General features: G+C 48.8%; 4 protein-coding genes across 4 annotated transcripts; 3 read left to right on the top strand and 1 right to left on the bottom strand.

Moving 5' to 3' along the window:
- Window positions 1-1,768: 1,768 nt before the first annotated feature.
- JN550_013418 (uncharacterized protein) lies at window positions 1,769-3,070 on the top strand (the record flags this gene model as incomplete). The annotated part of the gene is made up of 2 exons (XM_049312003.1): window positions 1,769-2,032; window positions 2,084-3,070. 2 exons carry the CDS (start codon window positions 1,769-1,771, stop codon window positions 3,068-3,070), a joined length of 1,251 nt encoding a protein of 416 aa, XP_049164599.1.
- A 135-nt stretch (window positions 3,071-3,205) lies between these two features.
- Window positions 3,206-5,249, bottom strand: JN550_013419 (uncharacterized protein; the record flags this gene model as incomplete). The annotated part of the gene is made up of 2 exons (XM_049312004.1): window positions 3,206-4,374; window positions 4,442-5,249. The coding sequence occupies 2 exons, from the start codon at window positions 5,247-5,249 to the stop codon at window positions 3,206-3,208; spliced, it is 1,977 nt and encodes a 658-aa protein (XP_049164600.1).
- A 1,876-nt stretch (window positions 5,250-7,125) lies between these two features.
- On the top strand, window positions 7,126-9,560 carry JN550_013420 (uncharacterized protein; the record flags this gene model as incomplete). Its single annotated transcript, XM_049312005.1, has 4 exons — window positions 7,126-7,162; window positions 7,216-8,293; window positions 8,352-8,391; window positions 8,544-9,560. The coding sequence occupies 4 exons, from the start codon at window positions 7,126-7,128 to the stop codon at window positions 9,558-9,560; spliced, it is 2,172 nt and encodes a 723-aa protein (XP_049164601.1).
- A 2,174-nt stretch (window positions 9,561-11,734) lies between these two features.
- On the top strand, window positions 11,735-13,181 carry JN550_013421 (uncharacterized protein; the record flags this gene model as incomplete). Its single annotated transcript, XM_049312006.1, has 5 exons — window positions 11,735-11,902; window positions 11,956-11,992; window positions 12,057-12,101; window positions 12,209-12,237; window positions 12,306-13,181. The coding sequence occupies 5 exons, from the start codon at window positions 11,735-11,737 to the stop codon at window positions 13,179-13,181; spliced, it is 1,155 nt and encodes a 384-aa protein (XP_049164602.1).
- Between the last annotated feature and the right edge of the window lie 694 nt (window positions 13,182-13,875).

Raw genomic sequence — 13,875 nt, forward strand, 5'->3', positions numbered from 1 at the left:
GCAATCGCCATTATCGTCTTGCCTCACACTCTAATCCAGTCCTTGTGCCAGTTCCGATCGGCTTACCTATCTGGCGCATTAGATCGACCAATTATGCTTACGAAGCAGGGCAGCATCATTGAAACTAACTCGGACCTGAAATTCCCCTGCATGGATGCCAGGGTACTCGGGGTCCAGCAACTCGCAATTTGAGTCTAGAGACCGATCGACGAGCATTGATTTATGCATCATGATTTTAGTAAAGGAGCTACTCCCAAAATGGACAATCAATGCGTCTATCATACTCGATTGGTGTTCGTGAGATACGTTTCACAACGTTGCGCGAAGAAGCAACGCCATTGAAGCTATTAGCCTTTCTAATGCCATCCACGTGGTATCTATATAGGTACTCTGCAATAAAATCACTACGGCAACTTTTAGAAGACCAAACTCGGGACTAATATGCGCAGGCTCGGGAAGACCTATCCCACAACGCCAGACTTACATTGCTCATTGACACGAAAACTTATTAGTCGCTGCTGGCTTTCTGTGGATAGACTTTGCGAATAAGACCAACGATGCCAAATAATAGTATGTGCAGGTGAAGAAATACCTCGCCTCGAGAGTTGGGCACCTTAGGGTTATAGTGCACGCAGTTGGCTTTCGCATCGCAGACCCGAGGTGCCAAGATGGGGAGTTCCGTTCCACACGCTCGGGATTTTCTAGATGTGAACGAGCCAAGAAACAATACCCGCAGGAATGGTTCTGACAGGGTAATAGAGTTTGCATAAAACATTTTTGACTTCACTTGGTGTATTAAGTCTCGAATTAGCTTCGGCAGTTCATCGCTAAAGGTGGAGCAAAAGGCGAGGGCCAATCCACTCCCTCGCTACCTATATGAAAAAAAAAAAGTTTTCAACATGATCCTCGTATCTTGGGTTGTGGGCGATTGAGGCCATACATTAGAACTTATCAAGGTTGATTTATCTTAATTTCCCGCTCACCTTGTGAGTAGGGAAATGGTATGGAAGGACGAAAACCATTATTCAAGGAAGTGAGGTATGCGAAGCAGAAGATTGAGCGCTCTGGTCAGCCATCAACGTCAAAAATTTAGTCGATCGCCCTCGTTCGGTACATAGACCGAGTGGTCTACTTGGCCCGATGGTGCAGGGTCTAATACCAAACGCCAAGTCGATTTGGAAGGTAAGGTAATCTGATATTGTTCTGCCGCTGGATACTCAACTTTGAGTGGCGCCAAGCAGAGACAAGAAGCCCGAATCACTAATCAAGAAGATAGTTCGGTCTTCAGGGTTGCTTGGACGATAAGATGGAAACCCCACCACTGTCCGATGAACGTGGAAAATGATTGTCGGAGCTCCCGTCGTCGACACGGGTACCCTACTTACACGCGCACCTTAGAGGTGACAGCCCCGGTACGTTTGGAGAATCGGTGATAATCGGGGCCCCCTTTCGCTATTAAGAGTGCACAAGTCTTGCTGACGCTCATATCTCAGTTCCTTTAGACATGTGCTGCTGTCCGCCTTCTCGACGCAGGATCTGATCGAACAACACTGTGACTGGCCAGAAGAACGCTGTCACGGCAGTGCCTTAGGTTTACAGAAGGTCCGATGAGATACCGAACAGTATCCGCTATATAATCCATATCTGATCCCTCTTCCTTGAAAGGGGACAAGATTCAAACTCTTAATGAATTGAACCATACGTTTGGACTTCTGATTATACCTGACCTCACAACCCCTTTGACAAACGCCTAGAGCAGCGACTTAGCATGGGATCATTGGAGACCTTTGGGGGTCGTGCCGATTCATTGCTCTTCCATCCGTTGAGCATTGCAAATGGGAGAATCAAACTAAAGCATCGTGTCATTCTGGCACCTCTAACCAGGAATCGAGGCACGCCCTTAAATGCTGAGTCGACTGCAGAGAACCCCAACCGTGTCTGGGTACCAAATGACCTTATGGTGGAATATTACTCCCAGCGGGCGACCGATGGAGGATTGATAATATCAGAAGGTCTTCCGCCTTCTCTCGAGGTATGAATATACGCCAAGAACCCATCATGGCCAAAGGCTCAAAGAAAGCAGGGGAACGGCATGCCAGGCGTACCGGGCATGTTTATTGCGGAACAGGCCGAGGGCTGGAGAAAGGTAGTCGACGCTGTTCACGCACAAGGTGGTTATATCTATGCACAGTTGTGGCATTCTGGTCGCGCAAACATACCACAGATGACTGGTACACCTATCGTCGCACCGTCCGCCATTCCATGGGATGACCCTAATGAATGCTTCATGTACCCGCCGCCCCACGCTACAACACTTGTGAAATACGTTGAACATCAACCGACTGAGCTATCAGTTCGACGAATTCAGGAAACCATTGCGGATTACTGTAGGGCGGCACAGATGGCCATGGAATTCGGTTTTGATGGGATTGAGCTCCATGGCGGCAACGGGTACCTTGCAGAGCAATTTCTCAGTTCCAACAGCAACAGGCGAAACGACGAATACGGCGGTACGGACGAAAAACGATGCAAATTCGTGCTTGAGCTCATGGATGAACTCTCAAAGACGGTCGGCCAAGAGAACCTTGCGATTAGACTGAGTCCATTTGGGTTGTTCAACCAGATGCGCAGTGAGCACCGGCTGGAGACATGGGGCTATCTATGTCGCCAATTGAAGCAGAAGCACCCACGTCTGTCATACGTCAGTTTCATTGAGCCGCGTTATGAGCAGATCTTCTCTGAGTCTGAGAAGAAGGAGTTTCTAGACTCATGGGATCTGCCGCAAGTTGATCTTTCTTTGTTCCGGGCTATCTTTGGAGAAATACCTTTCTTTTCGGCTGGCGGCTTTGACGACCAGAATTCTTGGGGCGTGCTTGAGAGTGGCCGATATGATGCCTTGATTTATGGGCGTTTGTTCATAAGCAATCCCGATCTTGTTGAGCGACTAAAGAACGGCCTGGCTCTGACGCCTTATGATCGCTCAAGGTTTTACGGACCTTTCCAAGACAACAGCATAGGATATACGGACTATCTTCGTACAGGAGAGATGGACAAAGCTTCTGCTAGCTAGAACGAATCAGAGTTGTCTCGAACCTTGCATATATACATATATGTTCATAACACATTAGTAACAGAGCCAGAAATCAATAACCACAAGAGTATATTAAACAGGCAAGCTAACAGAACTGAGAGCGTGGTTTTCATCTTATATGCATTTTAAGCAGTCGGGATCCGGATTGTTACCCCAGAACCTCTCAGGGGAGCCGTATACAACCATCGACGTTGAGTTCATCTGCCAGGGCTCTAGTTCTAGGATCACCACGTCATTCGTCTCATCCGGCTTCACAACTGTACCTGGTAGGTATAGAGACTGTTGAGGGCCAACAAGCCAGTATCTTCCTAAATGAAAATTATTCACCCAAACGTTTCCCTTGATTCCGTTCGGTACGGTGATGAAAGTGTCGAGAGTCATTGATGAGTTGTGTGACGTTGAGGGACCTATGAATGATCCGTGGAAGAAACGTGGCAAGTCTGATAAGGACTTGTTTCCCACCGATGTATTGCTGCATCTCTGTACCGGTACAGAGTCTAGCTGCAGAGGATACATGTTCCATCCACTTAAAATGGATCCGTCAATGGATATGTCACCCTTTACTCCTTTCCAGGGATCTTGTAAATAATTTCTGTATGGATTACCTCGCGAGTAATAATCGACTCGGCCAAGATTCTCAACGAGCAGCTGCAACTTGTCGCCTGCTTGGAGTGAGACACTGACTGTTAGGGGATGTTGGTACTGGCTATCCATCACTCCCTGGATTCTATCGTTGACGTAAATGAGTACCCGATCTCGTGGTCGATCACCGACCGCCAGAAGTCCTTCGATGGTAGAAACGACAGTATGCTCATACAAGGTGAACCCGTATGATTGTCCAAGGGCCTCCATTGTGAGAGGCGAAGCAGCGTTTCTTCTACTTGTGGCGGCCTCAAATAAGCTAGTACTCGGACAGAGTTCGAATTGGGGTACTGTGGCCCTTGGCAAGTTGGTCGGTGGGTCCGGCACACTGCCATCAGGCACATATGGCAGGATTGCCTCACGCATCTTGAAGTACAAGTCCGTGGTCCGGCCGGTCTCATCTAGTGGAGCTCCGTAGTCGTAAGAAGTTGTGAAGACGGTAGTACGGTTTTGCCACATGGCACCGTTTTGAAAGCCGAAGTTTGTACCTCCGTGTACCATGTAAAAGCTAATGGAGGCGGAGTAGTTCCCCAGATGGTAGTCAATGTCGCTTAGAATGCTTGACACGGAGTCGGCGTTGCCTACAGTGGTGTTATGAGGATTGTGGGAGCCCCATTGATCAGGTGCCCAAGTGTAGTATTCTTCAATAGATAGCAAGGGGTCAGCAGATTGCATTTAGAAATAGCATAGTGGGGAAGTAAGACTAACCACCATCCAAGAGTGGCCCAAGTTCAGTAGGGTCGGTGATATAAAGATCACGAGCCGGCAACGCCCAAGACCCACCGTCAACCGCTGCAAGAACATGGGGAATATGGCCACCTTCGAGCGTCCAGTCAACGCCTCCATCATTTGTGTACAGAGGGATATCGAAGCTCTCGCGTATAATATCCCGCAGGGCCGCCGTATAATTATGGTTTTCGCCAAACGATCCATACTCATTCTCGACTTGTACCATAAGTATCGGCCCCCCTCGCGAGACTTGAAGCTCAGCAAGGTGCGATTTGTTCGCAAGATTCGCAATGTATTTCTTGGTTTCCTCCAGAAATGGCGTATTATTGGTACGGACCTCCATTCCAGGTATCTCACTTAGCCATGCCGGGAAGCCTCCCCACTCGTGTTCACCGCAAATATAGGGGCCAGGCCGCAAAACAACATATAATCCTTCTTCTTGTGCAATTTTGAAGTATTCTGCCACCTCATTCTGAGGATCTTCGGACACCCAGGCTCCTTGATTCGGCTCCAGGTTGTTCCAAAAGATATAGGAGAAGATTGTGTTCAAGCCCATGGCCCTTGCCTTGGATAGTCTATCCCTCCAGTACTGGTAAGGAATGCGTTGAGGGTCCATCTGGCCGCCAATGATGGTATATGGCTCTCCTTTGAGGAGAAAACTGTCATTGTTGTACGTAAAAGCTGCTGGTGAAGCAGACAGCGTCTGAGACGGACCTGTGAGTTGTGAGGATGCGAACGCAGCACATGCTAGTACCAAGAAACCGAAGTAAATGCTGCAAAGTGACATGGTGGGCGAACAGTCACTTATGGGTTTCAAGGAATTGCTATATGGTACTGATATGGCAAACCCTCTGCATCAAAGTTTGGTCAGGCGGGGGGCGGCAGGAGGCCGACTTAAATTGCAATGTTGACCACGGAAATAGCCAGGCTTGCGTTCGAGATTCGCATCGGGGGATTCATTCAACAAAAATCCACAAGTAAGACTGGGAGTTTATGTACTTAGTGCCGCTCATTTGATAGACAGACCATCCATGCGCTGCAATAATAATTGGTTAAGGCTATCAATACAATACCGAGGGATCTAGCCGCCCCGTCTTGTTCTTGCCAAAGCCCACTTGTGGCTCTCTTGACCGACCATACTTGAACCCTTTGCCCCGCGGTGTCACCATAGGGTCGGCTTGAAAGAGGAGGGGTAGTTATGTAGGACATGACTGGTCCGTGTGGTGAGGGGAATGACGTTGCACGAGATTTCCGTTCGCTGCAACGATGCTCGCCAACCAAGGACGTGTGATTGGAGCTGATCTTCACTTCCCTTAGTAAGGTAGTGAGGGGGCTTGTCAATTTTACAAAGTACAGTTAGTAGTGCCGGGAACTGGGATATGGCATGAGTTGCACGGAACAATGAGAGCGTGCACAGAAGATTGCTGTCCCTAGCGGAGTAAGCAAGAGGCAATTACATCCGATATTACGTTACAGTATTGCGGAATTAATGTCATTGCAATATAGATGGCCTTTTCGCAGGGATCGCAGGGATCGCAGGGATAAACTCTAAGGGAATGCAATCGGAACTTTGCAAACCCCTCAGTAATGCTACGAAGAACATAAAAGTCGCATGGGCTTTGCAGACAATGGCTTCCAACAACGTGGCTTGGCATATATCTTAGGTAGCTTCACAGACTTCTATGACCTTGTCAACCTACCATCTTCCAGTTAGGCTTAAGTTCAGCGCCCCTTATATACTTAAGTTAACTATACACGGGTTACAGCCTAGTGCAGCGTATAGGAATTGAGGGTTCCCATAACAAGCAAAGTTTCCAGATGGGGAGAGGGGCCTAGGATCATGATGGCATCGAGAAGAATGTGTCGAATACTTGGCGCTTTCCCCTGCTGAGCAATGTATAATGGGCAATTGGAGCCATTGTGCTGTCTCTATAAAGAACCTAGCACATCTGGCAGTATTCCTGCTTTTGCTTAGGGTCCGTCTGTGTATATCCATAGCATTGGACCTAATGCACTTGTATCAGCAGAGACTTCATTCGAAGGTGGGTAATTGAACGAACATCGTGCCAGTGGATGACATCCTGTTCGAGAAGTCTCTCACTCACCTTGTTGTCTTGAGCATATCCGTTGGGTGGTACTTGGGTTCATCGTAAAGTCAAAAATGAGAAGTAACGGTTCGTAACATCAGCGAAAATAATAGCTCATGACAAGTTCTGCGACGGTGAAGCCGGGTTTCAATAAATGACTCCGTTCTAGAGACAAGGTTCGCAATTAGGCGCTGGTAGACAAGAGAAAAGCTTGGGTCAAGACCCTGAAAGCATTGCGGAGAAACGTTGAGGTTGTATTCAGACTACTGGTAGACAGATAAGAAATCCCCACCTGCCCGCTACAAACCAGTGGATCCATCTACCAGGCACATGATGAGCCAATCAATTGAGATCAGGAATGATCGGTCAGTAACGTTACCAAAGGAGCGAGCAAAGTGGAGGCTGGCCATCGTCACAGCTGTTCGTATACGTTCCCGATGCGGCTCGATCATGCTTGATATTGCTACATTTCCTCGCGCTTGTTTTGGTCGTGCGCTGAAAGTTATTTTGACAACGCATGTAAGGCTTCCTCTGTCATTAGAAACTTCCCAGCGACGAGAACAGTGCACGTTCATAATGAAGTGCACGCAGGCATTTCTTGGTGCCATAATTGGTACGTACACGAGGCAAACGTTTACACCCAATCTTTGCTAATTATATGATCAGGGCACGCCCATGCAAGCGTCTTCTTGCCCGGTATCCCTACTGTACCGTTCCAGAGTAATAAAACCGAAAACTTTACCATTGCCAATGTCAAATCTATAATTGTAGACACACGGTTTGCGGATTTGGTGGACAAAAACGGCCAAACGCTCATACCGCCGTCACTTTTTGCATTTGCCGTGGTTTTTGCTAATGACTTGCACGATGTCTTCAACATATCAGCAGAGGTATCAAACGGGACTAGTTGCTCAATGAGTAGCATATTCCTGACCATTGGTGTGGCTGATGAGTATATCGATGCGGGTGGTCGTCAGACTTCTGAAGGTTATAGCCTGGAAGTCAGTCCGTCGTGTACAATCATCACGGGTGCCTCGCCTCTTGGGGCGTGGTGGGGTACTCGGAGTATCCTTCAGCAAGCCATACTATCACTTGCCGACTCGGGATCAGCTTCTGTGCCCACTGGCTCTGGCCTCGATGTCCCTGGCTGGTCGACACGAGGCATGATGCTTGATGCTGGCCGCCACTATTACCCGCCTGGTTTCTTAACAGAGCTCTGCAGCTACATGTCGTTCTTTAAACAGAATACTCTGCATCTCCATCTGAGTGACAATCTTTATAATAACCCCAATTACACGATCGACCAGTCTCTTGAGCTTTACGCGCGGTTCCGTTTGTGGAGCGAGGAGTCGGCTGTAGCCGGGCTCAATCTTTTCGCCAATGAGTCTTACGACCGACTGACATTTGACGAGATCCAGTCGAGCTGTGCTTCACGTGGCATCACGGTGGTCCCTGAGATCGAAGCACCTGGGCACGCCCTTGTGATAGCTCAGTGGAAACCGCAGCTAGGTCTCGACGGCGACATTAGCTTACTTAATATTTCTCACCCCGGGACGATTCCCACGATGAAGGATATATGGGCCACCTTCCTCCCCTGGTTCCATACCAAGGTAGTTTCGATAGGTGCTGACGAGTACACGGGACCTGAAGCTGACTACAATACGTTTGTGAATGCTATGAATTCTTTCATAGGCACGACAAGTGGAAAGTCTATACGTATTTGGGGAACCTTTCCTCCTAGATGGTATGCGAATCCGCAAGTCTCATTGTCTCGAGGTCCAATACAACTAACGAATCAGCAGTGAGTACCGCCTGTGCACCAGCCGGGCTGCCTGCAGCTCGGTAACTTATGGTGGACAGTGAACTCACGAGTGACAGATAACTCTACCTGGACAAATGTGCATCCTAATGTGGTATGTACAAAACTTCCCTTGCCGAAGCTTCGTCTCCCAGGGCCCAAATTTCGTTGAGACTCTACTGACTCGGACTTGTAGTCGGTCCAACACTGGGAATACTTTGAAGACAATCCGTTTTATGACTATATTTTGAATAACTACTCGGTGGTCAATTCAAATGACGATTTCTACATCGTGAACAAATATGCACCACCTGGTGGATATCTCAACACGATAAACCTGACCAAGACTTTCCACGGCTCGCCTGACGGAGAATACTGGAGGCCCAACATTTTCGATCAGCGTAATGTAACCAACAACCCGCCTGCATCAAACGCATACGTACTTGGATCCATCGTACCCCTTTGGAACGACTACGGCTACAATGCCACGGTCTACTCGGAGGCGTACTACGCCTGGCGTGAAGGCATACCTGCCTTGGCAGATAAGCAGTGGGGCGGTAATCTTAGTGAGGCATCGTTCACCAGCGCCTTCGATGTGCTGCACCCTCATGTTCCGGGACAAAATCTTGACCGGGTAATACCTTCCCTGTCCGACACTATTGTCAACTACACGCTTGCGGAACCAACAGGCTTGGTTGCCGGCGCTATTGCTGACGCATCGGGCAATTCGTACACGGCCTATACGGACTGCGTGGAGTTTGATGCCACTCCAGGAACACCAGCGCTGTCGATCTCAGGTGGCTGCAGCGTGAGCACTCCACTGGAGTCCAAGGGACGTAACTATACCTTGACTGTCTCGTTGCGTATCGACTCACTTGAGGCACCTAACAATGCAACGCTCATCAGCGGTCGAGATTCGGTCCTTATGTTAACTCCCAACATCACCATGTTTGCTGGCGGCAATCACTTCCGTCTCAACGCAACAGTGCCACAGACGGAGTGGTTTGAATTGAAACTTATCGGCCGAGGCAACCGTACATTTGCTGCAGTCAATAACGGTGAAGAGATGGAGTTCCTCGCCAAGATGGGGATCAATGGGGTTTACTTTCACTGGGCAGAAATAGCTCTTGAAGCACCCCTGAGGATAGTTGGTGGACGAGGCATCGGGTGGACCGGCTCATTCGGAGGCATGTCCCTAACGTCTATTGCCTGAACGCTAACATCGGGCGATAGAAGACATATTCTTCATAGGCTTGTACTCCTTAGTTCAGAGACAGAGCTTGAACAAACAAGTTACTTCGAGACAACTTGGTAATTTATCCTTCAGTGTTGTTATGGGGAAGGTGTATCGAAGGGTCCGGGCCTGCCGGGCTTCTTTGGCATGCAGGAGCCTGGGGGCCTGGCAGGGCGTGTCTATCACCTTGAAGTGATCTGCCGATCTCGTCTCTTCAAGCGACAGCGCGGAAAATGCACTAGGGTTTATGGCCTGGTGATCTATCGTACTAGAACCAAACAAGGGCCATAATGTAACTCGTTCTCCCTGCTAGTCTGGGCATGCCAAAACCCCTGGCCGGCAGGCCTAGGCTATCAAATCACAGGGTCCTCGCGAGAGAGCCCTTGTAGCAAGACCGGCAACCAGGCGTCATTCTGTCGGATATCGAACTGGCTTCAAACTTGTTAAGATCGAAAACAGACAGCAAAGTGCTGTTGAAGTATTTTACGCAACATGCCACTGAGAAATCTCGCTGTCTATCATTAGAATTCAGCATCATCCACTAGAGGCAGGGAAATGCAATTCAACATGGTCTTCGTTTGGAGAAAACTTACACAACCTTGGGAGCGACGGCATCTGAAACCGTAACCCCTTATTCCCATGGACGATCAGCATTGGAGGCCATCGGTATCGATGCCAATGTCCTAGACGTATGTTATCTTTCATAGCGATTTTTTCAACCTGACGCCTTGCCAGGCTTGTCTGTGACACCCAAGCACCACGCCACTTTAGTGGATGCATGCACCCACATGGCGCTGGATCCCTCCCTTTGGGTCTCAAGTTTGTAACCCAGAAAAATGGTTGCCAAGACTCCCACTAGCAGGGAAGCCTTGCATTCCGAGCCCTGCAGGTTATCCTCTAAAGATCAAGATCTTGGACTCCTGAATTTTCAGCTGATCAGTAATCGATCTTTGTGATCAGAGATCTGGAATTTCATCTACACGAACTGTGAGACCTAGTTTACCGGAGCTTTGGGAGCATGACTCAGCCTTGCGTTCTGCAAACGCTGTAGTTTAAAAGTGTGAGTTTTCGTTGAAAATCTAGTTAGATAATCGGACTCTCTTAAGAGTGGTTTCAATCTGTGATCTACTGCGATCGTTGGTTTGATAACTAGGAAGGAGGGGTATTCTTTTAGTGGTACACGCCGGTGACAGATTTTGGCTGATAGAGGATGCTTCGGTGCGTATTGAGTGGTGTAAATCATGTATCTCAGAATTTGGATTGATAAGATTGCTGATAAGATGTGAGGGAGTCCGAGCGAGTCAGAGGGAAGCACGGCGCAGTCGGGATAGGTGAAACAAATGATATAAAGTTTTCCCCGAGGTAGCAAATGCCTATAATAAGTGTTGATGCTTGGGGTTGGCAATGTTATCAGCTCCAAGCCCTCACGTCTGTATTTGCAACGAAAGAAACCCGATTGTGACGGCCTACGACGCACCCAATACCGATGACCAGTCGTCCAGCCCTCTATTGAGTCCAGTCTGTGCCCATCCTATCCACAGACTCCATCGCAAAGAGCTAAGAGAACCCTTCCCTTACGATCATTTCCGCCCCATGTGCGGCGTCCGCACTCCTTCAAGGAATGATCGATTGGCCGTTCGTTAGCGTTGTGGAGTGACACCGCTCTAGCGTATCCCCTATTCATAAGCCTCGAACACAAGGGCGGGTTGCAATTAGTAACGAGCGCCCGTATTCGCCTTTAAGCCCTACCCACCACACAATGCCGCCGTCGGCGATTCGCCTCCGGTTCTAGCGCCCGTTACGAGGGGCCCAAAACGGCCACGACGGTATTGCCGCATCTGTTGCTTTCCCGCCCACTAGACACGCCCAAGTGGGCTGACACGCCCAAGTGGGCTGGCAAGCCCCAACCAAAACAGCGGAACAGCTTCGATTAACTATTCTAGGCAAAGATGACCCAATTACATGGTTGTCCAAGTCTCTGCTGGAACTAGAGCCATCGGGATTCCCCTGCCCGGATCTGGGCGAACTGCAGGATTTGTGAAAGCATTCCGTGGGCCTCAGGGGTAGTGCTTGATAAATAGAGAGAATTGGCCTCCTCCAAATCACCCTCGTCGCGTGCACTGGTACCGTCATCACGCTCCTAGATTTCTGCCATGGCGGTCCCCGAGGTCTTTCTTCCACTTCTGGGCTTCGTACGGGCCGAACTCATTATTAATTGCGTCGTTGTCTTTCTCGTTCTGCTCGTCGTTATACTCCGAGTCGTCGGCCGTATCATTGGCCCGGGACTAGGTTGGGATGATGCACTGGTTGTATTCTGCACTGTATGTTCAGTCTCTAATCCATCCATGACGTTGGTGCTGACCTAAGTCCAAAGCCTCTAGGAGTTGCAATGCTGGTTTGCCAGGGCCTCTGTAAGTCTTTCGAACCCTCGAAAGACTGGAAGATTTTTAGTAAATACTGACAAGTCCACCCAAGTTTCCGTCGTGGGAAATGGGTATAACTTATCCGAACACCCAGAGCGTAAGCATCCCCTAAGTATTGAGGAGTGAACAAATATGCCGAAAGGATCATGCTCCTCTTCCATACTTGCGAGTTTAGAAGGTCCTGCTAACTTCTTCATGATGTAGTTGCCGCCAATATTTCTTACATTTTAGAGGTGCGTGCATCGTAAAACCCTGAAGGTGCCTTTGGAACTGGAGGTGACTGATTGACGTGGTTGAACAGGTGACATTCTGCATGCAGATTGTGTATGTAACCCTGCTCGCCGCGGTAAAAGCCAGCATGCTTTGCTTCTTCATTCGTGTATTTGTCACTCCATCGGTACAGACAACAGCCAAGATCACTTTGGGCTTTGTGGCAGCCTGGATGATCGCATATCTCTGCGGATGCATCTTCATCTGTACGCCAGTGTCAGCGCAATGGACTGGTCTCGGCAAATGTGGCGCTTACATCTCCATGATTCAGTCCTTGATCGTGACAAACGCTGTTGGAGATATAATCATTATGGCGATACCTATGCAGACTATCTGGGGACTTCAGACACGACGGACCGACAAGATTGGCATCACAGCCTCCTTCGCACTGGGTCTAGCGTACAGTCTCCTAAACCCATTCATACTAGACAAGTTTACTAATCCTTTCATCAGCTGCGTGGTGTGCGCCGTATTCCGTCTGGTTTACATCTCGACCGTCGATCTGAACAGCAACGTCACCGGCACTATGCCAACCACGGTTTTCCTCTTCACTCTAGAGCCCAATCTAGCGATCCTCTGCGTTAGCGTGCCCATGTTGCGACCTTTTTATCACATGTACAAAAAGCGCACCTCGAACTCACGGCTCCATGAATATCCGAGCGACTTCGAAGCAAGCAGGTACCGAGAAAAGAGCCGTTCTGGCAAAGATAGCCGAGTGAGGACTGTCGGAGAAGCGAATTCGTGGGAAATGAACGATTATCGCCCTCAGGATAGGGCCAAGCATAATGCCGTCGTGATGGCGGATGGCGATGAATCAGGGTCCGAGAAGAGCTTGACCGCATCTTCACAGCCATTCCCTTTGCAGGGAATCGAAGTGGAATCGAAATGGACAGTGACACGCAGCTAGCATATTCACAAGCCACTGAAGAATTCCAAATGCCCGGCGCTGGATGCGCGTACAAATGTATCTATTCTCATACGCAAGCAGCACACAGCGCAAAAGTCGATAGTCAAAATATTATATCCTAAAATTACGGTTAAGTATCCTTTTCAAACAATCATTCCTCGCTGTCAACGGGAAGAGACCCTTCAAGACGGACGAACTGTCAAGAGTGTATAGTCCTTGAAATTCGAGGGCATGCACTTGCCAATCCCAATCCCGAACTGGCTTATGCCTCGATATTAAAAAAATAATGAATCGCTAGCTACTTGAACTAGGGACGTGATTCTCCACACTGCTGACTGGATTCCCAGATATCTAGCGCGAATTACAGACCTAATCTGGATGACCAAGACCCAATCCGTTACCACCATCCTTTCCCTGAAGGCAGGGAGCTTATAGTGATGATTGAGTCACATGGTTTACATGTACATTTTCATCACCTCTATAATGACCACTCTTATTCTTATGATAGCCAGCCTTGAGAAAAGCACCAGCTCTTTCCCCCTCTTGATGAATAAAAGTACTAGAGAGTCAGTTGAAGTGGGGGAATCGTGCGTGTATTGAATGAAATGCGCTGGCAGCCTATACTGTATACATGAGTCTCATGAATCTCCAAGTCATATTACGCTTGTGCGCATCAATTCGAGTAGTACTTTCG

Source organism: Neoarthrinium moseri (assembly GCF_022829205.1).
Source record: "Neoarthrinium moseri strain CBS 164.80 chromosome Unknown scaffold115_Wmoseri_CBS_16480, whole genome shotgun sequence".
In the NCBI taxonomy this organism is placed as follows: Eukaryota; Fungi; Ascomycota; class Sordariomycetes; order Amphisphaeriales; family Apiosporaceae; genus Neoarthrinium; species Neoarthrinium moseri.